Raw genomic sequence first — 26608 nt, 5'->3', positions numbered from 1 at the left:
CCTATAGACTGAATATAATTAAATATTACAACGATTAACAAAATATATCGAACTGCAATAAATTTTTCACAGTGATGAGACATCATTTCTAACAAATTCTCTTTTAACTAACACAAATATAAAGAAAATTTTAATATAATGATGAGAAGTTATTTATATATAGATTTCTAAAGATGTAAACATTTGAATATACACAACTGTTTGTAAAAGATACAACTCTATATTCAACAGACACAACTCTTTAGAGAGACATAACTGTAAAAAATTTCTGTCAAAAATATAAAATAAAGAAAATATGAATACAATGATGAGAAGTCACTTATATATAAATTTATAAAGACTAGGATGTCGGCCCGTGCGTTACCGCACGGGAAAGTGAAAATTTGAAATAATTAATATTGTTAATTTCATATTTTGAGTAAAACTTTATAGTAATTTCTTACTTGTATAATATAAAAATCGTAAATAGTGACTAAGATGAATAAACCAAATTAGTTAAATAAAATATTTGTTGTATATATTAAAATAAAAAATTGATTCAGTGACAATAATAATGTTAAAGATATATACAGAGGATGAGAAGCCAAAATTCTCTGCAAATTTCCTTTAACATCTGAGAAACCACCAACAACTAAACCTGCTATTTTATTAGCTGATGGTAATTCATATTGACGTTTCCTCTTATCATCTCCTACCATATGGATTTTCAGTTCCTCATCATTCCTGCTTTCATAACGATCTCTAGCTTTTCTAAATGTTTTGGCTAGAATATTATTTTCATCAAGCATGTTTATTAGAGCTAACAAAATTTGCTCATCTACTATTTCTTTGCCATCTGGAAATATAGATAACCTATTTTTCAACTCATTAGCGGTATCAAATATATACATCTGTAAGAATTTAGGTTGTTGCCCATCCAATGGTAGAAGTGACCCAATACTATGATAATTTTCACCATGCATTTACAAAAAGGACCTGCTGAATTTAAAATTGAATAATCAATGTCAGCACCCATGTGTCTTCGGAAAGATGGATCGGAGAGAAGCTTTTTTAACAGAAGCGGAGGTTCTTGAATGTTAGGCAATTTGACATGCCCTTGTTTACAACATATTGTAAATAGAGGTCTTTTTGTTTGCCAATCCTTTGCAGTACTTTCCTTAGGCCATACTAACGCATCACAATCCCCACACCTTATTAATTGATTCCGTTTCATTTTTTTTTATGATGCAGGTTTTTTACCTACATTAAAATAACCAATTTGTTTATTAATTAGCGCGAGAAACCGTAATAATGAAAACGCAAAAAACAAACCAGTCAGATTTGCTAAATCTACAGAAAGAAAATTGAGAGAGAGAGACGAAGCGTAGAGCTCTAATGAAAAACTTTAGTTCAGTAGTGGTGAGCTCTAATGACATTATTCGTTTTGCGTAATTACGTACAGAACCACCATATATTAGGAATTGATTTCCCACTTATGTCTATGAATCGGTACCATCATGTTCTTCAATCAACGACATTGAAAACGAAGTCGATGTGGTGAAACAGATGATAATAATATCTCACCTTATGACTGATATACATTATGTTTTTAAAGCATTGAATATACATATTAGAAAGTCATCAAAAACAAATAAGTTACCTTTAGAAGATTTTTTTTCCTAACTTGATTTGTCATTTGGTCGTGCTTACGCTTTCTAGAATTTGATTTTGTGTTGTCACAAGTATGTCTGGCTTTTTCTTCGGCACTCTCTATTTCCATGCTCATTTGGAATATTTCTATATATTATCAAAATGTTTGATACCCAGAAAGTATAAGAAATTAAAATTTAACTAAAATTTTAAAAAACTTTATTTACAAAAAATGGAAACTAACATGGATCATTTATATCTAATGGACATCCTACATAACAAAAAAAATAAAAATATTTTTATATTTATACCATGTTTGTTAAAAAAATTAAACAAGTTAAATAAGTTAATAAAAATTATACCATGTTTGTTAACAAATTTTGGCTTATCCGTAGCGCTAGACATCACTGCATATCATTATGCCTCTCGTATCTTGGTTTTGATTTTTCCAGTTACTGTCGCTGAATGACTACGACTCGGATCGTAATCTGGACGAAGAAGACTTTATTGATATTTTTGACTTTATAGGAGTACTGTCCTGCAATAAACGTTATATGCTTGAATATTATACTCTTTCCCAACTTAACAAATTAAAAGGCTACGTACACTCATATATTTGTTCACCGTAACTATATATACTAATAATCTAACCGAAGAAACACTTATAATCGAACATAACATAAGCAATGCCAAAAAAACAACATCATCCGTTTTGTTTGATGATTTAATCGAGCATTCAGAAGAAAAGTCAAAAAATAAAATCTGCACACTGAGAATTAAAAACATTAGCCATGCAAAAGATATGGCACGCTTAATAGGAAAACCGGAAAAGGTTAAAATTTTATAAGAGACTACAAATTTACAAAACTAAGATTAATGTATGAACTTAGTAGTGTCGACTAACAATAATAATAATCTAACCGAAGAAACACTAACAGCTCGGCAGCGAAAATATTAAAAAGCCAGGTACACTCATATATAAGAAACATTAATAGGTCATTTGCAGTGAAAATATATAAAATTACCTTGAATTAAATATTGATGTTTGTTAGTTAAAAAACACTTCAATATAACAATTCTTTAGTTTTATTTAGTACCCAGAAAACAATTTTTCGAAACTTGTTTATGTAGTCAAGGAAAAGTTATATATATAAAATAAAGAGGTATAAGACATAGATGTGTGAAATGTAAAGGTGTAAAAATTAATAGATGTGAAACATGGAAGTACAACAAAGAGGTGTAATACATAGAGGTGTTAAATAAAAAGGTGTAAAAATTAATGGATGTGATATTTGAAACCAAAAGGTACAACAAAGAGATGCAAAAATTAAGAGGTGTGATTTTTGAAAGATGGGGGTGCGACGAAATGACACGATTAATAATTTTAAACCGTTGGATTAAAAGTGAAACTAATCTCATCAGTTAGATTAAAAGTATATAATAAATAAAGAGGTTTAAGGCATAGAGGTGTGAATTGTAAATGTATAAAAATTAATAGATGTGAAACATGGAGGTACAACAAAGAGGTGTAATACAAAGAGGTGTGAAATAAAAATGTGTAAAAATTAATGGATGAGATTTTTGAAACCAGAAGGTACAACAACGAGATGCAAAAATTAAGAGGTGTGATTTTTGAAAGATGGGAGTGCGACGGAAAGACACGATTAATAATTTTAAACCATTGGATTAAAAGTAGAACTAATCTCATCCGTTGGATTAAAAGTTGACACAAAAAAGTGGGTTTGCTATTATATATAGTCAAGAAAAGTTTATATATAATAAATAAAGAGGTGTAAGACATATAGAAGTGTGAAATGTAAAGGTGTAAAAATTAATAGATGTGAAACATGGAGGTACAACAAAGAGGTGTAATAAATAGAGGTGTTAAATAAAAAGGTGTAAAAATGAATGGATGTGATTTTTGAAACCAAAAGGTACAACAAAGAGATGCAAAAATTAAGAGGTGTGATTTTTGAAAGATGGGGGTGCGACGGAAAGACACGATTAATAATTTTAAACTGTTGGATTAAAAGTGGAACTAATCTCATCCGTTAGATTAAAAGTATATAATAAATAAAGAGGTGTAAGACATAGAGGTGTGAATTGTAAAGGTGTAAAAATTAATAGATGTGAAACATAGAGGTACAGCAAAGAGGTGTAATACATAGAGGTGCTAAATAAAAAAGTGTAAAAATTAATGGATGTGATTTTTGAAACCATGAGGTACAACAAAGAGATGCAAAAATTAAGAGGTGTGATTATTGAAAGATTTGGGTGCGACAAAAAGACACGATTAATAGTGGAACTAATCTCATCCGTTTGATTAAAAGTTGACACAAAAAAGTGGGTTTGCTATTATATATAGTCAAGAAAATTTTATATATAATAAATAAAGAGGTGTAAGACATAGAGGTGTGAAATGTAAAGGTGTAAAAATTAATAGATATGAAACATGGAGATATAACAAAGAGGTGTTAAATAAAAAGGTGTAAAAATTAATTGATGTGATTTTTGAAACCAAAAGGTACAACAAAGAGATGCAAAAATTAAGAGGTGTGATTTTTGAAAGATGGGGATGCGACGGAAAGACACGATTAATAATTTTAAACCGTTGGATTAAAAGTGGAACTAATCTCATCCGTTAGATTAAAAGTATATAATAAATAAAGAGGTGTAAGACATAGAGGTGTGAATTGTAAAGGTGTAAAAATTAATAGATGTGAAACATAGAGGTACAGCAAAGAGGTGTAATACATAGAGGTGCTAAACAAAAAAGTGTAAAAATTAATGGATGTGATTTTTGAAATCAGGAGGTACAACAAAGAGATGCAAAAATTAAGAGGTGTGATTTTTGAAAGATGTGGGTGCGACGGAAAGACACAATTAATAGTGGAACTAATCTCATCCGTTTGATTAAAAGTTGACACAAAAAAGTGGGTTTGCTATTATATATAGTCAAGAAAAATTTATATATAATAAATAAAGAGGTGTAAGACATAGAGGTGTGAAATGTAAATGTGTAAAAATTAATAGATATGAAACATGGAGATACAACAAAGAGGTGTTAAATAAAAAGGTGTAAAAATTAATTGATGTGATTTTTGAAACCAAAAGGTACATCAAAGAGATGCAAAAATTAAGAGGTATGATTTTTGAAAGATGGGGGTGCGACGAAAAGACACGATTAATAATTTTAAACCGTACCGATTCTAGAAGAAAGGTTTGGATTAAAAGTGGAACTAATCTCATCCGTTATATTAAAAGTATATAATAAATAAAGATGTGTAAGACATAGAGGAGTGAATTGTAAAGGTGTAAAAATTAATAGATGTGAAACATGGAGGTACAACAAAGAGGTATAATACATAGAGGTGTTAAATAAAAAGGTGTAAAAATTAATGGATGTGATTTTTGAAACCAGAAGGTGCAATAAAGAGATGCAAAAATTAAGAGGTGTAATTTTTGAAAGATGGGGGTGCGACGAAAAGACGCGATTAATAATTTTAAACCATTGGATTAAAAGTGGAACTAATCTCATTCGTTGGATTAAAAGTTGACACAAAAAAGTGAGTTTGCTATTATATATAGATGTGAACATTTGAATAGACACAACTGTTTGTAAGAGACACAACTCTACATTTAACAGACGCAACTTTTAGAGAGATGCAACCGTTAAAATTTTCTGTCAAAAAAAATATAAATTTTTATTTTACGAAAAGGTACGACGAAAAATCACAACTGTTGTTGGCTTTTTTTCAGATTGCTATTATTATATTTGAATAAAATGATGAAAAGTTATTTCTATATAGATTTATAAAGGTGGAAACATTTGAATAGACACAACTGTTTGTAAAAGACACAACTCTATATTCAATAGACACAACTTTTTAAAGAGATGCAACTGTAACAAATTTTTGTCAAAAATATAAAATAAAGAAAATTTGAATACAATTATGAGAAGTCACTTATATATAAATTTATAAAGATGTGAACATTTGAATAAACATAATTGTTTGTAAGAGACACAACTCTACATTTAACTGACGCAATTTTTTAGAGAGATGCAACCGTTGAAATTTTTTGTCAAAGAAAAAAAAAATATATATGTATATATTTTACAAAAAAGTAGGATGAAAAATCGCAACTAAGTGTTGGTCACATTTATTCAGATTATTATTATTATATAGATTAGGAAACACATCGGCTAAGAGTCTAAATATAAGCAAACGGTACATAAATTGGAGCACTCTGGTAACAGAATACTTCTCTGTTTTTACCTTTTCATTATTTTTATAATCATGTTGAAGATGACGAGTAATAATTTTGTTTCTTACAAAATCATAGTCAATGGTTATAATGATTTTATGATAAAATCTATTTAGTGGCAAAATAAATCAGGTATCTCTAATTATTTATTTAGTATCAAATTCTTTCATAATGTGTTGAAAAAAAAATTCTTTAGTTAATTCAATTTCTTATTTTTGTACTACTTTTGAGTACGTTCACGAAATAAAATAATACAAAAGTGTTGAAAACTTAAATACTACTTTGAGTACTTTCACTAATACATACATATCGTTGTAATGAAGCTTATTCATGTCTTAAAACTACTTTATTTGTTATTTAATTAATACAAATATTATTTAGAGCTAAACTTTAATTGTCACCGTAAATCCAAATACCGGTTGTAGTTTTCTTGCCGCTTAAGCTTTACAAGGAGATAGTGGAGAGCCGCAAAGACAGTCGTTGCCCGCAAACACGCTGGCTGGGAACTTTGTAACCGGAAGCTTTCCGCAAAGATGGTTTTGACTAACGTTCAATGTCTTTAATCCAGCCACCGCCGCTGGTACCTTCCCAAATACCAAGTTCCTTGATATATCCAAGGTTTTCAACGTCTTCGCGAACGTCAACTTCCCCATATCAAATCTGAGTTTGTTTCCTGATGCCTTGAACTCCACCAGATACTCTGTTTGGTTCAAGAACCTTGCGGGACTTCCGGAGATTTCGTTTTCCGACAGATCGATGAAATCATAGTAGTATGTTTGTGCTGGCTTCCAGTCATCTAAGCTCATCTTGATCCCGCATTTTGCTAGCTTCAACGAGAAGATGATCGGCGACGAAATCACCCATTTTGGAATGGTGTTGAGATGAAATTGGTTGTAAGAAAGATCCAAAGATTCAATGCCTTTCACGTTCAAAACAGGGAACGGATCGGTTAGAAGATTATGGGAGAGATCAAGATTGAAGATTTTGGTTAGATTGGCAAAACTCTTCGGTAAGACACCCGTAAACCGATTCTTGGAGAGATCCAAGGTGTCGAGAGCCTTGAAGTTCGATAAAAAGTTTGGGATCTTCCCGGAGAGTTTGTTATGGCCTAACTCAAGGAACCTAAGAATCGGTGCGAGTGATGCAATCGACGGTGGAAGATTCCCGGTGAATCCGTTGCGGGAGAGAATGAGAGATCTGAGCTCCGGCATTGATTTGAAAATATCCGGGATAGTACCAGAGAGACGGTTGCCGCCGAAGTTGAGAAATGACATGAGCTTGAGTTTAGCAACCCCTAACGGTATAGTTCCGGTTAAGAGATTATTGCCGAGATTGAGCTGAGTTAACCGAGTCAAATTAGATATCGAACTTGGTATCGGACCGGTGAACCGATTTCCCGCGAGACTAAACGCTTCGAACTGGCTTAGCGAACCGATGTTAACCGGGAGAGGACCGGAGAGACGGTTGTTTTCGATGTAAACGTACTTAAGATTTGGTAATTGGAAAAGGAATTGAGGAAATGGACCAGTGATGTTCTTGGGATTCATGAAGTAAATACCATCGAGGAACTTAAGTTTGGCTAGTGACGGCGAGAGAGTACCGGAAAGAAAGCTCCCGGCAACATCCGCTTGTCCGCTGACAGAGAGTGCGGAGACGCGGTCGGTGGTGAGACAAGTGACACCGTTCCAAGAACAACAAGGAGTACCTTTCTTCCATGTGCTGAGAATACCGGAAGGGTCTCGGGTTATACCGGCTTTGAAAGCTAGTAGACCGGCTTCATCATCAGGATGACACGTGGCAGCTCCGGTGGGATTTAGACATCGGAGAAAGATAACGACGGTAAAGATGAAGAGAGGAAAGGAAGAGTTCATGGTGTTCTTGTGTTGTGTTGAGAGAAGTAATTGAAAGCTATTAATAGAAAGAGAGTGTCGACTCGTGAGCTGCGGAGTCAAAGTTGACGATTTTGACTAATCCATTTGCATGTGGCAATAACTAGTGGTATCCGTAATCGTGGTCGAATTTATCATTTCCCCGACACACTTGAAAAAGACAGATTCATTTGATTTTTTTTTTCTGTCTTCTCTTTGATTATTTATATATTTATGTTTAAACACTTTCTCAAAACAAATATCTACTTTTTTTGGTATAATATTATTGTTTTTCTTTTTCTTAGACTTCTTATTTTGATATATGTATTTTACTAATCTTTTTAAATCCATAATTTTTCACAACATTTTTTTCTTCGGGCCGTTTGATATTTTCTATCATGTTCCTTTTTAGTTGCTTCGTCTTTTCTTTTACGAAGTACTAAGACCATCAGCAACGGAGTAACGGTAGAAGATTACTTTAAAAAAAGAAATATATTATTTTAATTATATTTATACATATTTTATTTTTAATTAATATCAACCATTAATTTATTGACATTTGTCAGTATTATCTGAGAAACGTTACTTCCGAAAGCACTTTGAGTACCGGTTCTTTTCTGTTTTTCTTTTCTCTCCTCTTTTTATTAATTTTTTATTTATAACTTTTTTAAGAATACTCCCCAATAGAAATGCCCTAATATTTTAATTTTGTTTCTATATTTAGTTACGTAACACAACTTTGACTTTCTGTGTAAAGTACGTTATTTTATTTGCCTTATTTTTTCGCAGTTGATATTGACCAAAACAATGAAAGTCAAAAGATTGAGTGTTTAAATTTTAGACGGTCTTTTGTACAATGATCTAGACGGTGGACAGGGCCTTCAGATGGGCCTTCAGATTTATGTTCATGTAGCAGTCTCGTATGCATTCATGCAGACGTTTGACGTTTGAACAAGAGGGAAGTTACTTACTCTTGTTTGCTTTGTTCCTAGATTCTGCATTCTCTCTAAGTTCTGGTAAGGACAATCTCTAGCTTTTCTATTTCATATGATCATACATTAGGTGTAGTAATTTCCTCTACAATTTGAAGTTCATGATTCGGTTGGAGACCTCTCTGCTTTATTTTTCCAATAAAACCTAAAATATGTAGACGACCTCTCTTGTGTGAAGTTTGATGTATCCTAATAGATAAATTAAGTATTATCACCAGTGGCGGACCTACTAAGGAGAAAGGGGTCACTTAACCGGGTAAAATAATTAATTTTTTTTGTTTGCATCTAATAATCTTGTAAAGTACCAACAACATATTGGTAAGTTTTTTAGTGCTGACACCCCATATCTGATTTGGATCCATCGATATGAATCTGCCACTGATTGCCACTGACTACCACTATCAATCTCTCTCGATTGAATCCGTCAAATATTTTGTGTGCGACGCCTTTTTGGAGCCAGCAATATCATATTTGTGATCTGAATCTGAAATTGAGTTGGAACAAATGTCTTTGTTAGACATGTGCACGACAGTTATAATAGAATGATTAAATGAACTGCATGCCAAGATTAAATTATCTTGGTATTTCACATGTTGTTGTTATTGAATTTTTTTTAAAAAATGATTTATAATAAGAGATTAGGAATTGATAACTAAAGATGATGTTATATATATGAAGACGTTTATTTAAAAGTACACTTAATTTGCTCTGATGAGCAATGACTTTATACAAGATCATCAAGAGTTTGATGGATAAATTAAGGAGCCTACTCGTCGAGCCAATCCACGGTGAAGCATTTTTCAAGGATTTCAATGCAAAGTTCCGGAATCATTTTTTGTACATTGTCCCACAGAGACGAAGCCTCCTCATCGCAAATGACATGGCGTAGAGACTCGAGGGCGACTACAGAACTTGGTAGATCCAATATACTGCATCCTCTCATGTCAATTTTCTCAAGTGTCCTTAGCTTTCCTATCTTTTCAGGAAGAGAACTCAAGCTGATACACTGTGAAATGTCAACGTACTTTAGACATGGCAGCTCACAAATTTCGACGGGAAGGAATAACAGCTCGAGGCAAGCATATAACCTTAGGCGTTCAAGGGATTGTAGATCACTCAGATTCTTGGGTAACTCAGTAATGCGGGGACAGTTGGTTATGCTTAAAGACTTGAGAGAAGTCATCCCAGAGATTTTGGAGTTTAGTTCCACAAGATCATCACAATGATCGATAGTGAGATCACACAAGCTTGGGAAGATGTGGGAGATGTCGAATGTTGTCTGATCAAAAGTGTTGTTGACCTTACAAAGGATCAAATGCATCTTGCGTAGCTTTTTCAGTGGAATGGTGCTGCTGGAGAGTTCAGGGACGTGAACTCTCTTGAGCCAGAGACTCCTCAGTTTGGCCAAATTGTCAAAGATAGAGAAGCCATGTAGACGTGCAGGAGTCATGCCATTGTTTATAATCACGAGCATCCTGAGTTCAACCATCTTACCAATAAATGGTGGCAAGACGTAGTTATCGGACGAGAAGTTTAGTATTAAAACTTCTGCCTTAGGGAGGTCCATGTCGAACCAATCCATTTCATCCATTTCCCCTAAAGACACAACAATCCATCAAACTCTTGAAGAATTTAATTAGTCTCCAACCAAATTCATTAAAAGTTAGACCAAGTCTTGCCTGTATGAAGGGAGAGTATCTTGGCATCAAATAGCTCATCTTTATTATTTTCCCATTCTCTTGGTAGCACCAAGTCTCTTTTTGGCATTAATAATCGTTCTCTCCTATTTACGTCCGCACGATTAGACATATGAATGGCTAGGTCACGGAGAACATCGTGTTGTGTAACAAATACATTGTTAGGAGTGCAAAAATCGAATTGAGAAAATATGCGAATTATATTTAAATTAACGAAATTAGAAACGAATTACAACAACATAATATAAAGTAGTAAATAAATCAGGGAGGCGAGATATGATATCTCTTTCTTTAATTCAATAAATCGGCCGTAAGTGCTTTCGGACAATCACGATTTATGAATCCCAGGATACAACCGATCACGAACTATTACCGTAGCACACCAGTAATAGAACTCAAGCGAACAGATCTACGTTATACTCTCGAGACTACTAAACTAAGAACTTACTTGGACTAAGCAAGAGAGAGGGAGAGAGATATCTTCAGAGGAAGGAGTGTTTATGTTTTTTGTGTGTGAAAAATAATGAGAGGTTATGCCTCTATATATAGTGGAAGGAGGGAGCTCTCAAGAAAATATTCAGTGAATATTCTCGGAGTGCTGCCCAAGTTTGCTTGGAGTTCACACCAAGTCTTTCCAAAAAATTAAATGAGCCTACAGCAGTCTCAAGAGCCAAAAAGCCCAAAAGCCCAAGAGACCACAGCCCGCGTCTGAGACCAGCCCGGCCCGCCCCACCCCGCGTCCGGCCTGTCCTGCATCCGTGCTCGGCCCGGTTCGGTTCGGTTCGCGTGTGGGAACCTTCCCTCTTCCTTCTACACACTTTTGAAACTAGAAGAGTGTGAAACTATATATATATGAGTGAAAAATCAATCATATTTCCGATGTGGGATATTTCCCAAACCATCCCAAGTAGCTCACTTCACACTCTTATTTCTCATTCAAAACAACTCCGTTTTGGACGTATGAGTATACCATCTTGTAGTACTCGTTACCAGCTTTCCATTGCACTATCGACCAGACAATTCCGATCAGCCATTTGGCCGGAATTTGGCCGGAAAGTCACCGGAAAGTCATTATCCCAAAACCTGCAATTTTCTGAAACTTGTTTCTGAAAATTCAGTTCCAACAATCCCCCACATGAATAGAAATAAGTCTAAACATATGACGACATAACTAACCCTATAGACTGACACTACTATCTAGACTAGACAAACCTTCGAGAGTATATGCGAAAACTAACTGTATATGAGTTGGTGGCGTTTTTCAACCTTGAACCGACTCATTGTTATACCTGTCGAGTTTACTCGGCCAGTTGGTGAACATGATGTCTTGAATCATCCGGATTTGTATGTAAACTTAGACAGCAGGCATAACACAGCTTCGTTTTCTCGTAGAACGAGGTTCTCTATTGTGTTCATTGTGGCCTTGAACATGCCTGGTTAATCATGAGTGAACTTGGAGAGTATAGCCTCATATAATCTCCTAGAAACGGCCCCATTTCACACTCACAAGGTGATTTATATAAGCTGCTTGTATTTAAAGAAATATCCTGTAATTATTTCAAATATTTTACAAAGCTACATTTCAAATCATTAAAAGCATATGCTTAACCTCTAACATACAGGAAGCACTTTACATCACTCTAGGAACTGGGAAAAGACAAAAGTCTTCTAGTGCTTGTAGCAGATTCAGCTTGATTTAGTTGTCCCTTTGAACCTAGGTCATGGGGTCTCCAATCTGAGTAGGTGGGGTTACCATCAAACATCCTCTTAAGTCATAGGCTTTAAACCCATTCCTCTTGATGATTTTATAACTTGATCTCGCGCCAAACCTTTTGTAAATGGATCCGCTAGGTTTTCTTTCGTATTGATGTAATCAATCGTAACTACACCAGTTGAGATAAGTTGTCTAACAGTTTTATGTCTCCGTCTGATGTGACGAGATTTGCCATTGTAATGGGTATTCCTTGCCCTGCCCAAAGCCGATTCGCTATCACAGTGTACACGTATTGCAGGCACAGGATTCCCCCACATTGGGATGTCTTCCAAGAAATTACGAAGTGATTCAGCTTCTGACATAGCTATCTCCAAAGCTATGAATTCAGATTCCATAGTTGATTTAGCTGCCAGAGTTTGTTTGGAAGACTTCCAGGACACTGCTGCACCTCCAAGTGTAAAAAACATATCCACTTGTGGATTTTGAGTTTCTCGAGTCTGTGATCCAGTTGGCATCACTGTAACCTTCCAAAACTCCGGGTTCTCAACCATAGTGCAAGCCATGATCTTTGGTATAACGTAGATAATCCAAAACTCTAGCTATAGCCATCCAATGCTTATGTCCTGGATTACTTGTGTAGCGACTAAGTACATTTACAGAGTGCGCTAAATCCGGTCTTGTACAGTTTGTCAAGTACATTAGACTGCCAATTACTCTTGCATACTCCACCTGCAGCACAGGTTCACCAGAATTTTTGGTCAAGTGAATTTGAGGATCCTCTGGAGTTTTTGCAGTCCCATTTGAGTAATGCTTGAATCTATCAAGCACTTTTTCAGCATAGTGGGTTTGAGACAAGATAAGGCCCTCATCAGTTCTGATGATTTTTATCCCCAAAATTACATCTGCTAAACCCAAGTCCTTCATGTCAAAATTTCTTTTGAGCATGTTTTTCGTTTGAGTTATGATGTCTTTGTTGCTGCCAATAATAAGCATATCATCTACATATAAGCATAACAAAATGTACCCTGATGGAGTAGTTTTGTAGTATATGCATTTGTCACATTCATTAATGCGAAAACCATTAGACATCATCATACTGTCAAACTTCTCATGCCACTGCTTAGGAGCCTGTTTGAGTCCATATAATGACTTCACAAGTTTACACACTTTGTGTTCTTGTCCTGGAATAACAAATCCCTCAGGTTGTTTCATGTAGATTTCCTCTTCTAAATCTCCATGAAGAAAAGCAGTTTTTACATCCATTTGATGGATTTCAAGTTTTCTCAAGGCTGCAATACCTATGAGCATCCTGATTGAAGATAGTCTTGTTACCGGTGAATAGGTATCAAAGAAATCTAAGCCTTCTTTTTGCCGAAATCCTTGCACTACAAGCCTAGCCTTGTACCGTTCAATATCGCCATTTGGTTTTCGTTTTATCGTAAAAATCCATTTACATCCCAAAGGCTTAAATCCTTGTGGTAGATCTGCCATCTCATAAATATGATGTTGCATGATAGAGTCTATTTCAGTTTTGACTGCTTCCTTCCAATAAGGTGCATCAGGTGTAGACATAGCTTCTGCGTATGTTCTTGGTAGATTTTCAGATAGAAATGCCATCATCAGAAAATCATCACCAAACGATTTACTTTTGCGAGCTCGTTTGCTTCTTCTAGGTTCTAGTTCTGATTCTACAGAAGTAGTACTCAAAGTATTGCCAGCTTCCAAAGTCGCTGCATCTCGTTGTTCACGAGTCCGTTTTTGAGTTTTCCTACAGGGAAAAATGTCTTCAAAAAATGAAGCATTTCTTGACTCCATAACTGTATTCACATGGATATCTGGAATATCTGATTTATGAACCAGAAATCGATATGCACTACTGTTATGTGCATATCCAATGAAGATACAGTCTACGGTCGTAGGCCCAATTGTGACCTTTTTAGGAGGTGGTACAGCCACTTTTGCTAGACACCCCCACACTTTGAGGTATTTGTACGAAGGTACTGTACCTTTCCAAAGCTCATATGGTGACTTGCCAGTAACCTTATGCGGTATCCTGTTGAGGATGTAATTAGTGGTAAGCAAAGCTTCCCCCCACATGTTCTGGGCTAACCCAGATTTCTGCAACAACGCATTCATCATCTCTTTCAGAGTTCGATTCTTTCGTTCCGCTACTCCGTTAGATTCTGGCGAGTAGGGAGCGGTTGTCTGATGTATAATGCCTTTTTCTCTGCAAAATGCATTGAACGGCTCATTATATTCTCCTCCTCTATCACTTCGAACTACTTTTATAGTTTTCTGAAGCTGATTTTCTACTTCAAGGGTGAACTCTTTGAATTTTTCCAGTGCTTCATCTTTGCTATGCAAGAGATATACATAGCAATATCTTGTGCAATCATCGATGAAGGTAACAAAGTATTTCTTACCACCTCTAGTTTGCACATACTTTAAATCACATAAGTCTGTGTGAATTAAACCTAGAGGTTCGGTTGTTCTTTCAACGCGTGGTGAGGGATTTTTAGTGAGCTTGGCCTGTACGCACACTTCACATTTTTCTTGGTTAGTTTTGAATTTCGGAATCAAATTCAAGTTTTGCATTTTTCGCACTGTTTTGTAATTGACATGTCCTAAACGTTCATGCCAAGTAGTAAACGACTCAACCATGTAAGCAATAGGGTTTTCTTTCGTTTCAGCAACAGAAGCAGAAGCTACAATTTTTGGATGGACTGTCGTTACAGACATTTTGATCAGTCCACCCTTAACAAAACCCTTTCCCAAATACATCTCATTTTTCTTAAGAACTAACTTATCAGCCTCAAAATTGATGGAAAAACCATGCTTGCTTAACACTGTTCCAGAGATGAGATTCTTCCGCATATCAGGTACGTGCTTCATGTTCTGGAGGGTGAGCTCACGATCAGAAGTTAGCTTCAGAACCACTTTGCCTTTACCTTCAATCTTGGACACCGCCGTGTTGCCCATAAAAAGCTGCTCATTTGACTTGTTCTGCACATAGGTGGTGAACATGGTCCTATCAGAGCATATGTGTGTGGTAGCACCAGTGTCGTAGTACCACTCCACTGGGTTGTCTTCCACCATGTTACATTCAGTAACCACCGCAACCATGTCTTCTTCAGTTAGGTTTGCTTGCAACTTGAGATCTTTTGCTTTGCTTTTGCAAACATCAGCCTTGTGTCCCATCTTACCACAATGATGACACTTCCCTTTGAACTTCCTCTCAAGGTTGCTCTTCTTGAAGTTTGGTCCAGATGACACCTTCAACGGTTTATGAGGAATAGAGATCCCTTTACCCTTTCCTTTAAACTTGGCCTTATGCTCAACTACATGAACATCATGCCCTTGGCTTTGAGCATCCGAATGAGCTCCACGATTGTTGTCCTCAACTCTCAACCGACGGATGAGATCATCAAGAGACATTGCCTTACGCTTGAAGTTAAGGTAATGCTTGAAATTCGACTAGCCTGGTGGTAGCTTCTCGATCAGGCAATTCGTCTTAAAGACATTGCATATCGACATCCCTTCCAAATCGATCTCCTGAAAGATGCGTTGAAGAGCTTCCACTTGTTCCATAATTGGTTTGGAATCCACCATCTTGAAATTCAGGAACTTCGTAATTGAGAATTTCTGCATCCCAGACTCATCAGTCTTGTACTTGGTCTCCAAAGCTAGCCACAATGCTTTTGAAGTCTTGTACATACTGTAGAGGTCATACAGATCATTGACCAAACGGTTCAGAATCTGACCTTTGCAATAGTAGTCTCCTTGAGCCCAACTATCCATACTTTCAACCACATACACGTCAGTGTCACCTTGTGGAAGCATTGGTGGATCCTATGTGAGGTACCTTTCCATGTTCATGCTGGCCAAGTAGTAGCGCATTTTGTTTTGCCACGTTTTGAACCCAGCTTTGCCATCAAACTTATCTGGCATCATCCCTTGGGAAGCCGAAGGTGGTATCCCCATGTGGGTTGATCCATTATCGAACAGATTTCGGCGCACGTTTTCCATACCCGAATCGGTAAGCTTCGTCTTTTCAAGTTCTTTAGCAAGGCGTAAAGCCAACTCCGCAAGAGTTTCAACAGAGGTTGCAGGAACCCTATCACCGTCAACGTTGTTGGTGTTGTCTCCAGACATTTTTCTGTTTCACAATAAACAGATCTGATTAATATATTAATCAAACAATTCAAGTAATTAAATTACACTGAATTAGTTTTGCAAACTCGCTTAACAAGCGTTTGCAGAAACTTGTTTCACAAACTCACTCAATTAAGAGCGTTCGTGGAAACCAAAGAGAGTAGAGAAGAAATAATTAAAGTAAAAGCGTTCTTCAAAAATTTTCCGCGTAGGCACCGAAAGATGAAAGCAGAAACAGTTTTTCAGAAGATTTTGAAATCGTTTTTAAAATAAATAAAAAATTCGAAAAACTCTCAATCCGTTTAAAGCGATAAGCAGAAAGCGGATTTATTGAATTAAGACTGTTAGGAGCGCAAAAATCGAATTGAGAAAATATGCGAATTATATTTAAATTAACGAAATCAGAAACGAATTACAATAGCATAATATAACTTTCCTTAATTCAATAAATCGGCCGTAAGTGCTTTTGGACAATCACGATTTATGAATCCCAGGATACAACCGATCACGAACTATTACCGTAGCACACCAGTAATAGAACTCAAGCGAACAGATCTACGTTATACTCTCAAGACTACTAAACTAAGAACTTACTTGGACTAAGCAAGAAAGAGGGAAAGAGAGATCTTCAGAAGAAGGAGTGTTTATGTTTTTTGTGTGTGAAAAATAATGAGAGGTTATGCCTCTATATATAGTGGAAGGAGGGAGCTCTCAAGAAAATATTCAGTGAATATTCTCGGAGTGCTGCCCAAGTTTGCTTGGAGTTCACACCAAGTCTTTCCAAAAAAATAAATGAGCCTACAGCAGTCTCAAGAGCCAAAAAGCCCAAAAACCCAAAAGCCCAAGAGACCACAGCCCGCGTCCGAGACTAGCCTGGCCCGGCCCTCCTCGCGTCCGGCCCGTCCCGCATCTGTGCTCGGCCCGGTTCACGTGTGGGAACCTTCCCTCTTCCTCTACACACTTTTGAAACTAGAAGAGTGTGAAACTATATATATATGAGTGAAAAATCAATCATATTTCCGATGTGGGATATTTCCTAAACCATCCCAAGTAGTTCACTTCACACTCTTATTTCTCATTCAAATCAACTCCGTTTTGGACGTATGAGTATACCATCTTGTAGTACTCGTTACCAGTTTTCCATTGCACTATCGACCAGACAATTCCGATCAGCCATTTGGCCGGAATTTGGCCGGAAAGTCACCGGAAAGTCATTGTCCCAAAACCTGCAATTTTCTGAAACTTGTTTCTAAAATTCAGTTCCAACATACATCATAGTAGCCAATGTGCACATCTCCAAACCTACAAAATTAAATTATGATATAGTAAATCCATTAGAAACGTGGATAGTGGTTAGTGGCTACAAGAGACAAAATCATAAAAAAGAGTGAGTACCTCGGATTGTTCACTATAGTAAGGAGATTCTTGTCAGCTAAGCGAAGAACAAAGGAAAAAGCAGTTTCCTCGTCAATATAATGCCTCTCAACCCACACGTCGGTGAGAACATCAAGAGGGATCTTCTTGTCTTCAGGGAAAACACCCATATCCAAAAAACACTTTCTGATTTTCGGGTCGAGGTTTTCTATACTTTCTTCGATATGAGCAAACACTCTGCTCTCATGAGTTTCATCAACAGCTTCACCTCTTGATAACCTTTTAACTACGCCTTCCCAATATCTTTCAGGTTTGTTTTTTAACGAAGCACCAAGAACTTTCAAAGATAAAGGTAGACCTTTACACTCATCAACAACCTACCAAAACATAGTACTAATCTGAGTATTTAAAAGCAAATCAAATAGTAGTGTTATCAAACGTAGATAAAAGAAACGTTACCTGCTTCACCAAATTTTTGCTGAACGGAGAAGGCGGAGAGTTTTGCTCGAAAGCACAAAGACACAAGAGGGACATGGCTTCATCTTCCTTTAATAATTCCACATTGTAGGTGGTTTTAGGATCCGCAAGCTTGGACTGTGAGACTACTAAATTTGTGCTTCCACGAATTTTAGACAGCAGCCTATCCAAGGAATCCCTTGTCCAAACATCATCAAGGATCACTAGCTTCCGTTGTCGAACTCCATCATTAAGAAACTCTCGAATACGGGACTCGAGGTTCTCAAAATTCGGAGACCGTGACACAGTCAGAAACAAAACCTTGTTGTTAAAGAGTCCTGCACCAAAATCTTGATCAGATTCAAGATCATCAACACACAATAGGAAACTATCAATATATAAAACTCCACAAACCTCGAACATCATCGTCTCTTGAAAGCTCTATTGCAAGAGTGGTCTTCCCGGAACCGCTCATTCCAGAGATCCCAAACAGATTGGTGGTATCTGTAAACCTAAACATCATCTCCTTCACCTTTCTCTTCCCCAAATCCAATCCTACCTGTTGGATCGCCGGATCGTTTCCCGTCTCAATCTCCATTAACGTCTCCGGAAACGATGAAGTATCATTTTGCTCACTCAACAGTCTCTCAATCCTGTCACCATTGACCCGTAGATGACATACCTCAGCGAGAACAAAGAGAAGAATCTGGCTGTTGAGAAAACGAGATATTTTCTTCTCGAGATCCTTCATCTTGTTAGCGTGGTATACGTGTTTAGGATTCCATCTACGGCATCTTAAAACCTTTTCGCACAGCTTTCTTGCTTTCTCCAAGATCTCAAAGAACACTCTCAGTTGAGTCTGGCGATGGTTACTTAGCTCCACGCCACTGTATTGGATCTCCCTGATCGTTGGTTGAACATCTCTGATCATCGTGACCAGTCGTTCTGCTATTCCTTTGCAACTGTAGACTGTGTTAGCTACCATAACGAGAAGCTTTATTAGCTGCGTTGTGATGTCGCCGGCGAAAAGATCTATGAACGACGCCATGATCGAGACTGATCTGGGAGTGAGAGAGAAAGAAAGAGAGATAAGTAAGTGGTAATAAGAGGTTGTAACAAGTTTTTAAGAGCAAGTTGATTGGGGGGGGGGGGGGTTCATAAGTTGATTGGGGTTCATATAAGGGGAGTTCTTAAATTTTTTATGAATTAATTGTGTAGTGTTTGGAATATAAGAACCCATGATCTCTTAGATAAAATTTTCTTTTTTATTGGTAGATTCTTATTTTGGGTCTTTTATTTTTGAAAATATTATTTTTTTTAAAAATTTTAAAATTTTAAATAGAATAGAAGTGGTATAAATATGTAAACATTTAAGTTTTTATAAAATTAAAAAATATTGCATTTTAATTAATTTTCAAACATACAAAACATAAAAGACTAAAATTTTCAAACATACAAAACATAAAGACTATGAAGCGGGAGATTTGATTTCTTCATGAGGTTTATACAAAATTGAACAGAAAAACCCAAAAAAAAAAAAGCAAAACAAAAGCCTAAGTTCACACAAGTTACAATCTATACATGAAAAAACTAGAATTATATTTTCTGTTTCTGAAAAACTTTGAAAACAGAGGTTCTTCATCTGTTTTGTTAAAGATTTGTAAATGAGAAACATATGCAACTAACATGGAGCACATATATTACACAAAATGGTGAGATGGGAAAAGAGGTTATGGTTAGGACCATAAACTGGTATTGCTGTTAAAACTCAAGATGCAACCACCCGTACACTTGTTGCTATTGTCTGCAGTTTCCTCCTGAAGCCTAAACGCATGTGTCCTCAAGTTAAACAAGATAAGCATATTGTTGCTCCTGCTCCACAAGTAGATGATCTTAGAGTTCAAAGGACGCATCACCACCGGAAAATAATCGATACCTAACTCGATCAAAGACGCCAAGCTGACTTCCCAAAAGAGCTGCCACTGATGATTTGGTTGAGATAGACAGGTCACGGCTTCCTGAAGAAAGAGCATGTTGCCTGAGGATGATAAATCAATCAGATAGCTCTCTTATGAACCCCCGATAAACAAGCTCTTACTCACAAACCGACAATGACATGTCTCACGAGCCTTAAATTGACATGAAAGACAGAATCAAAACGATGAAAAGAATAAAGAAGACGTTACATTGTTGTACGTAGTAATGAAAAGAGCTACCTTTGAAATGCTAAGTGGTGATGATGATTAAAGAAGACGTTTAAATTTTGCCCGAGACAAAATGCTGGTTATGTTTAGCCAATAAGATCACAAAAAACAGATCATCAAGATCAAAACTTTTTGTAAGTCCAGTAAAATAAAACAACGAGATCATAACATTAACACACACCCATATCAGAACAGAACCATCAACAACAACACCAAAGAGAAAACATCATTTGCTAATAATATAAGTGAGAAGCTAAGCTTCCTTTACTCATGTAAACATATATAAGCATGTGTTGTCCTTTTTCTGCGCAATAGCCAAACAAGTTCACTAAATTACGGTGAAGCAACCTCCCCAATAACATAACCTGAAAAACATAGGCTAGTGAATGAGTTTTTTAAGTAATTGAAGCAGAGGACAACTTATGGATTGAGTAATAGAGATTTCGGAAATCATGTATCTGCCTCATGTTATATTTTACAAATCTGTCATGTTTCCAAATTTAGTTGTTCTACGGCAAGAATCTATCATATCCTCAAAAAAAACAAAAGCGTAACAATTTAGATATTCACAATAGCAGATCCAACTATACACTCTAAAACATGATACAGATCCCAGCATTCCCCTCCTAATGACCAAAGTAACTATAACAAAAAAAGTCTAGTCCCTCATTAATCAAGAACTTTATCATGAAACTATCTATGATCCAGAGAATTTTTATATCATTTAAAGAACCAGGATCTTGTAGTTAGAGGAAGGAAGGAAGGAGAGAGCAAAAAAACCTGTAAGAATACTCCAAAATGTCATAAGCAGAGATGACATTACTCTTTTTACTAAAACAGGCGCGCTCAAGACCTTGAATTTCGATAATGTCTGAACAGCTACAGCCAAACTTGTATCTGATTTAGTCTCGATGTCTAAATAGAGAGAAACCATAAAGAAATATTAGTCAAAAGAAGTCTAGTCCCTCATTAATCAAGAACTTTATCATGAAACTATCTATGATCCAGAGAATTTTTATATCATTTAAAGAACCAGGATCTTGTAGTCAGAGGAAGGAAGGAAGGAGAGAGCAAAAAAACCTGTAAGAATACTCCAAAATGTCATAAGCAGAGATGACATTACTCTTTTTACTAAAACAGGCGCGCTCAAGACCTTGAATTTCGATAGTGTCTGAACAGCTACAGCCAAACTTGTATCTGATTTAGTCTCGATGTCTAAATAGAGAGAAACCACAAAGAAATATTAGCACAACAACAGCTCTTTATCTTTTGATAGGTACATCAGAAGATTTTTCAAGAATAGGACCTAGAAACTGTAACAATCAAGAACTAGTTATGATTCCTTAAATTGAACTGATTCGAGTATTCCAAATTCTGACTTCTAATCACAAATTTGAACTGATTCAAGTATTCCAAATTCTGACTTCTGATCACAAACATCAAATAACCCTAATTTGCGATCCAAAATCATAAAACAATTTTCGATTTCATCAAAAACGTACTGAGAACTCGATCCTTTCTTTCGCGATTCAGTTGCAAATCGCCTTGGCTACTACTCGCCTTCTCTCCATTCCCTTCAATTCCATGTTTTCTGATTTGATTCCATGTCCTTCGATTCGAAACCTTCAATGATTCCAAATTCTTCTCCCGATTCGGGATTCAATCGCAACCGAGAGAGAGAGAGAGAGAGAGAGAGAGGGAGAGAGAAGAAAAATTGTGGTTTACCGATTATTTTGTTTTTTTTGTATTTTTCTCTCGCCCAACCAAATACCGACACGTAGCGCCCCTTAAACCTAGTTTCAGTCTCTTATATAAGGGGAGATCTTACAATTTTTTTTCATTTCTAATTAACTTTTTTTAGCCAAAAGACTAAGGGGGGTGTATTGAATTGGGGATTTTAGGAGATTTGCTGGGATTTTAATATTTTAGAATTTTGGGAGATTTGAGTGTAATTTTAGGAGATTTTGATATTTTGGCAGATTTTTTGAGACTTGGGTTTTGAGATTTAGTGAGATTTGATTATAAATTTTAGGTGATTTTAGAATTAAAAAAGGAAAGAAAAAAAAAACAGCTTGATCACATATGAGCAAACAGCTTTATATAATACATGTTCTCCATCCTCGTACATGCTTGTTCTCCATTTCCACACTAGCCGCAGCCGTTGCATCCTCGTACGTTCTTCTTTTTTTTAAATTAATTGTTATATAAAAACATACGTACGAGATTTGCGTCTTAGTAATTTTGATATATATGAGCAAATAGGCTCACATTTCACTCGATTACACTTTGGTTAATTTAAGAAGAAAAAAAATAGACATGATAGTTAAAAGGAACCAAAGCATTTCTCAATAAAAAGTATTGGATAAAAAATAATAAACCAACAGAAAGAATGAAAACAATCTAATATAAAGCACAATAGTATTGTATCATGATCCCATATTCATAGCATCTGTCCACATGTTTTCCGCTATTGTTGCTCTCCAGTTATTAGCAAGCACTCTTTGTTGGTCTTGAGTACCATGAAGCTGTTCTTCTTCATTATTCCCATCATCAATTCTTTCATCAGCGTCAGTTCCTTCAGCATTTCTAATATCTTCAAACAAGTCTGAACGACATTCTTGACGAAGATAATTATGTAAAACAACACAAGCAAGTACTAACTCTACTTGCGTCTTATATGGAAAGGGTGGTGCATATTTGAAAATGAGAAATCTTGACTTGAAGATGCCGAAAATCCTCTCTACTACGTTTCGTAAGCTAGAGTGACGATGGTTAAACAACTCATTTGCAGTTACAGGATCTTTTCCTTGTCCCCTAAAGTCTTGGAGATGATAGCGAGTACTTCGGAATGGAGCTAAAAATTGACGACGATTGGCAAATCCACAATCAACTAAATAATATTTTCCTACAATTTAAAAGTTATACAAATATAAGTGAGATAACATAAAAATTAATAACAAAGAATATTAGTTTTATCATAATGTAATGACATACCTTCTGGAACTATTAATTTGTTGGTGTTCCTAGTTAAAGCATCGTGTAGTACCTTTGCATCGTGAGCTGAACCTTCCCAACCGCTAAGAACGTATGTAAATTCTAAATCAAAATTACATGCAGCTAACACATTTTGCGATAATTGTCCTTTCCGATTACGGTAGCTAGACGAGTCTTGTCCTGTTATCATTGCGGGGATATGAGTTCCATCAATAGCCCCCACACAATCCTAAGGAAAATAGAAACACAAAATTAGCTAGTCATATAGCTTTTTGAAATACTAGAAAACAAGCAGAAGAAAACAATCTCATACCTTAAAATAAGGATAAAATCGTGTGCTATCTTTTATTTTTGTAGGCACTGCAAGCCCAGGTTTAGCCATATACTTTGGAGCAAGTGCTTTTAACACCTTCAGAATTGTGTTAAAGCTCTTACTTATTGAAAATCTTGATCTCTGAAATCTAGTTTCAGCTGAAACATATCTTGAATTTTGACCAACGATGAACAAAAATGTGGCAAGCATTTCTTCAACTGAAACATATCTTGTGTCTTTCAAACCCATCTCCAATCTCAAAATAGAGCATAGATTCAAAAATGCTTCTGGGTCCATACGGTACAAACGTCGAAAAGTGTCACGTTTCTCATGAACCAATTGGTTTTGTATGTATTCATGTCCAAGTCTTGTAGCTGGCTTTCTTATCTGGCGTGGTATCTGCAGAACAGAATATTGAATCTTCGCAATGATTGACAAAACCAGCATCATGATATCAATATCTAACTTGAAATTTCTCATTCGTCTTTTTTTTTTCTAGCTTGTATCTCTTCGCTTTCATGAACAATGCGATCCATTATCAAAATCCTACACAAAACCATTGACAGAACTCATAAACAAAACATGTATTTTATAGAGAGAAACATCATCATATAGAGAAAGTTTACACATAAACAAGCATGTATATCATCGACTAGAGAACAAGCATGTATTATATAAAGACACAAAGAAGAACAAGCATGTACGAGGATGGAGAAACGTGTATCCTCGTACGTATGTTTTTATATAACAATTAATTAAAAAAAAAAAGAACATACGAGGATGCAACGGCTGCGGCTAGTGTGGAAATGGAGAACAAGCATGTACGAGGATGGAGAACATGTATTATATAAAGACACAAAATCATATAATAATATAACAATGTGGAGATGGAGTGAAGAACTTACGAGCAGCAACAACGGAGGAAGGCGGCGGCTAGTGTGGAGATGGAGAACAAATGAGAGAAGGAAAGAAATCATATATATATATTCACCCTAATATGGTCTTTAGTTTTTTACCCGCCATAATATACGTACGAACCATAATTTACCCGCCATAGGAAAGTAAAAGATGCAAATTTATGATTCTTTTGCAAATTTTGTTTTGGTTAAATATCTCTTGTTCAACTTTCATTCAAGAAACAACAAAAGAGTTGATTATTTTTAAAAGGAAGAAATGTCTTAAATCAAAAATAAAATAAAAAGAGAGCTCATAAGGTATTGCTAATTTGCAAACGAAAAACTATTAAATAAAATAAAAACCCTCTTCAATTTTTGTATCATGCCAAAAATCTGCTGAACTGAATCTTGCACTGTATTCAGTTCATCAACAGCCTTGTTTGTGTTAAGTGCATCAGTTTCAGTTCTAGCCTTCTTTCTTGGAGGTAGCTTTCCCCCTCTTCTTGTCTCTAATGCAGAGAAAACTTCTTGAACAGATGTTTCTTCATATGCTATTTCCTCATCTTCCATTATTTGGTCATGACTTGAATTAGTTGTCCCTTCATGCTCTCTAACGTCATATGTATTTGTATCAATGGCATCACTTAATCCCACAGCATTCCTTCCAGTAGCAGTATTTGATTCAAAAATCATTCGTAAATCTCCAAAATCTTCAAATGAGTCATCACGCAGATTTGTTTTACCTGGATGAGCCTATTTGAAAATAAAAACATTTTAGTAATTTTGATACATATGAGCAACACTACTATGTTCACAAATTCTATGTTATAATTTTGCTTACCTTCAAATAGTCAGCCCATACTTCATCTGGAGCAGTGAATTTCTTCGTTTCAGGGTCCCACCCAAAACCAGAACTAAAACGAAAATGATCTGACAAGCCATTGTACTTATTCTTCAAGATCTTTAACCTATTTTTATACTCCTTGAAGCTTTTGTTAATGCCAAGATTTTGGTTTAGTGTTGGTAACACTCTTGTCTCCACGGTTAATTTGCTGAACTTTCCATTACCACTTCCTTGCTTGTAACCCTGCAGAAGTTTCTGCGAGAAAAACAAGTGTCAGCAAAACCATTCAGACTTAAATTTGTAAAAAGAATAAACAGAGTTATGGCAGCCAATATCAAACAAATGAGAGGTATGCCTACAGTATTAACAACCAATCAGAAGCAGGATAACTGCATCAGTTTCATAATGGTAACTTAAGTCATGTTAGCCTTCTTATAAAAATAAACACCTAGATAACAAAGGATCCAAGTGTTGCTGAATGTCATCTTCAAATACAAATCTTTGGAAATTCAGATCAAATAATAACACAAGTAGGGGGTCAAACTACCTGACAAGGAATTGAAACGAATGAACCACGTTATGGTAGCTAACATCTTCAGCCATGTTATTATCCTGCTGGATCATAAAGCTCATAAAAAAATTTCCTCTACTCATTCCCCCTTTATTTTTAATTCCTGGATTAGTTTACTATGAAGCATTTGCTATCATGGGTTCGTACAAATCTGATCAGAGAGAGGCCTAAACATTTGCTATCATGGGTTCGTATAAAGACATGTTGTTTTTTTTAACACCAATTTGATTTGATTCACGTTTGATGAATTTGATATCATACCATCAAATTAACACCAATTTCATCAAAAAGTGAATCAAATCTGCAGTTTTTTTTTGGGTTTTTTGCAAATTCAAAAGTAGCTAAGAAATTTTAAAGGATTAGGGAAAATAAGCTGTAAGGATTCTCAAGAGGTTAATTACAAAACGATTTGAAGCTTTACTCAAGAATCAAGATACAAGACAGTTTACCTTATCTATTATGAAGTTCCAGATACCATCCATTGATTCCTGCAGAAGATGAACTCGATTACACATCAACAAATTATAGGATTTTTCCAGAGAGAAAGAGAGAAAGAGAGAAAGTGAGAGTTCGACAAAAAAAAAAATTGCTAGTGTGGAAGAAAAGTTGCTAGTGTGAAAAAAATTTGCTAGTGTTAG

The 26608-nt window shown here is 35.7% G+C and overlaps 3 protein-coding genes and 1 pseudogene across 4 annotated transcripts; all 4 read right to left on the bottom strand.

Annotated features, from left to right (window-relative positions):
- Nucleotides 1-6086: 6086 nt before the first annotated feature.
- Nucleotides 6087-7849, bottom strand: LOC104757719 (uncharacterized). Its single transcript, XM_010480482.3, has one exon. It carries the CDS (start codon nt 7764-7766, stop codon nt 6333-6335), a length of 1434 nt encoding a protein of 477 aa, XP_010478784.1. The 5' UTR covers nt 7767-7849; the 3' UTR covers nt 6087-6332.
- Nucleotides 7850-9400: 1551 nt separating this feature from the next.
- On the bottom strand, nt 9401-10473 carry LOC147923716 (disease resistance protein ADR1 pseudogene; annotated as a pseudogene). The gene has a single exon (XR_015587659.1). The product of XR_015587659.1 is annotated as a disease resistance protein ADR1 pseudogene (transcript).
- Nucleotides 10474-17574: 7101 nt separating this feature from the next.
- On the bottom strand, nt 17575-19196 carry LOC104757717 (disease resistance protein ADR1-like). The gene is made up of 4 exons (XM_019239180.2): nt 18563-19196; nt 18152-18486; nt 17714-18069; nt 17575-17620 (listed from the first exon to the last, which is right to left on the bottom strand). Exons 1-4 carry the CDS (start codon nt 19194-19196, stop codon nt 17575-17577), a joined length of 1371 nt encoding a protein of 456 aa, XP_019094725.2.
- Nucleotides 19197-24789: 5593 nt separating this feature from the next.
- LOC147923715 (uncharacterized protein At2g29880-like) lies at nt 24790-26608 on the bottom strand. The gene is made up of 3 exons (XM_087494413.1): nt 26420-26608; nt 25397-25654; nt 24790-25308 (listed from the first exon to the last, which is right to left on the bottom strand). The coding sequence occupies exons 1-3, from the start codon at nt 26483-26485 to the stop codon at nt 24880-24882; spliced, it is 753 nt and encodes a 250-aa protein (XP_087350539.1). The 5' UTR covers nt 26486-26608; the 3' UTR covers nt 24790-24879.

This window comes from Camelina sativa, chromosome 17, assembly GCF_030686135.1.
Source record: "Camelina sativa cultivar CO46 ecotype springtype chromosome 17, ASM3068613v1".
In the NCBI taxonomy this organism is placed as follows: domain Eukaryota; kingdom Viridiplantae; phylum Streptophyta; class Magnoliopsida; order Brassicales; family Brassicaceae; genus Camelina; species Camelina sativa.
This window is presented reverse-complemented; position numbering and strand designations above follow the sequence as displayed.